General features: G+C 42.8%; 1 protein-coding gene across 1 annotated transcript; it reads right to left on the reverse strand.

Annotated features, from left to right (window-relative positions):
- Nucleotides 1-307: 307 nt before the first annotated feature.
- On the reverse strand, nt 308-1,150 carry LOC122077434 (uncharacterized protein DDB_G0283697-like). Its single transcript, XM_042643378.1, has one exon. The coding sequence runs from the start codon at nt 1,148-1,150 to the stop codon at nt 308-310; it is 843 nt and encodes a 280-aa protein (XP_042499312.1).
- Between the last annotated feature and the right edge of the window lie 498 nt (nt 1,151-1,648).

Here is a 1,648-nt window from a genome sequence, read left to right on the forward strand (position 1 = left end):
CTGATCTGAGAGAGATAAGGTGTTCTGCGTGAACAGATCAGGTTCATATACGAGAATGTTCTCGTACGTCCTTAATCCGTGGATTTAGAATCTATTAAATGAAAAGAGAGAAAATTGATCCTAAATCTACAGATCAGAATCATTCTTGTATGTGAGCCTGATCCGCTCTCGTACTCTGTTCCGGTAGGCAGAACCACCCTGCACTGTCCTCCCTCCACTCTCCCCACGGCCCCACCAAAATCTAAAAATAGTCCTTTACAAAATTTCACTCTCGGACAAAATGTAAACACAACGAGACTCGTGAGAGTCATACGTGTGGAATGCATCCACGTCCCCTGCAGCTCGACGCTCTTGGCAAACTCCAAGACCCCTTCTTTTCCTCCCTCCGAACCCTAACCTTCTCGGTGACATCGCCGGCGACAAATTCCGGGAACAACAATGTTGGATTCCGGCAGTTCTGCCGATTTCTTATATCCTTCAACTCCATCTCCTTGGGAACATTCACCATTCCAAACATCAACAAGGGCCACCTAGGTCTCGCCGGAGTCGATGATGTGGAAAGAGAAGAATTCCCCTTTCCGGAAGACTTACCGGTCTTATACCGATCATTTAGATCCACCGTGTTCTTCGTTGTGCTAGAAACTCTTCGTAATTTCTGATAATTGGTTCGCTTCAACCGGTCTTTGGCACTCGATTGAGATCTCTTCAGAGCATTCAACGATTCCGATCGTTGTCGTCGTCGACGGAAGAAGCTTTTAATTGTACAAGTCTGATTTCCATCGTCATCATCAAATTCAAAGACATCAAGATTAGGATTCTTATCCTCCTCACGGTGACATTCTTTCTCCTTATAGGAAATGAGCTTACCGCAGAAGATTATATCATCGGCAGGGCATATATCAGCTTTCAGATCAGAGAAGAACTCGAACAGCTCTTGATCGGTAGACATACGCCGTGGATCATCATCATCATCATCATCATCATCATCATTTCCATTCCAATTGGTAGTTGTTGTTGATGCTTGTGATTTATCATAAATGGGTAGATCACAGAGTGAGAGAGACTCTTCCGCGTCTGAATCTTCAAACTGCTCCAGATTTTCTCTCATGGATTCCTCTTGATGATGACTATCCTGATCTTTTGCAACCATATTGGCGTGATGAAGGAGAGTAGTAGAAGAAGAAGAAGGTGAAAAGTGGGTTTGAAGTGATTGTGAAGAGCCATGGAGGAAATTATATAGTGGTGGTTGGTGATGGGGTTCATTATGTTTTCCACGAGAAATTGGGAATTGATTTGAGGAAGGAGAGATGAAAGAGGGGTCAGGTGGGCTTCCAGATTGCTTTCTATTGTTGTATTCTAATTTAGCTTCTAGAATGGGAGGAAGAAAGACAGCGACCTGGTAGGCTGCGACTCTTAATAGCCTAATGCTTCGGCCACTTCAGAACCGCCGGTCCCTTTTGGACACCAAGTTTTTGTTTTGTTTGTTTTTTTTTTTTGCTATTCAGTAAAGGGTGTTAACCGGTTCGGTTTTAGTGTACACAGTGTGATTCAATTTGATTTACATTTATTTGGTTGAAATCAAAATCGTACTATTTATTAAACGGTTGTACTTTCTGAAACCGCAACTGTTTAGTAAATGGTTTCTGTT

The sequence above is a fragment of the Macadamia integrifolia genome, chromosome 4 (genome assembly GCF_013358625.1).
Source record: "Macadamia integrifolia cultivar HAES 741 chromosome 4, SCU_Mint_v3, whole genome shotgun sequence".
Taxonomy (NCBI): Eukaryota; Viridiplantae; Streptophyta; class Magnoliopsida; order Proteales; family Proteaceae; genus Macadamia; species Macadamia integrifolia.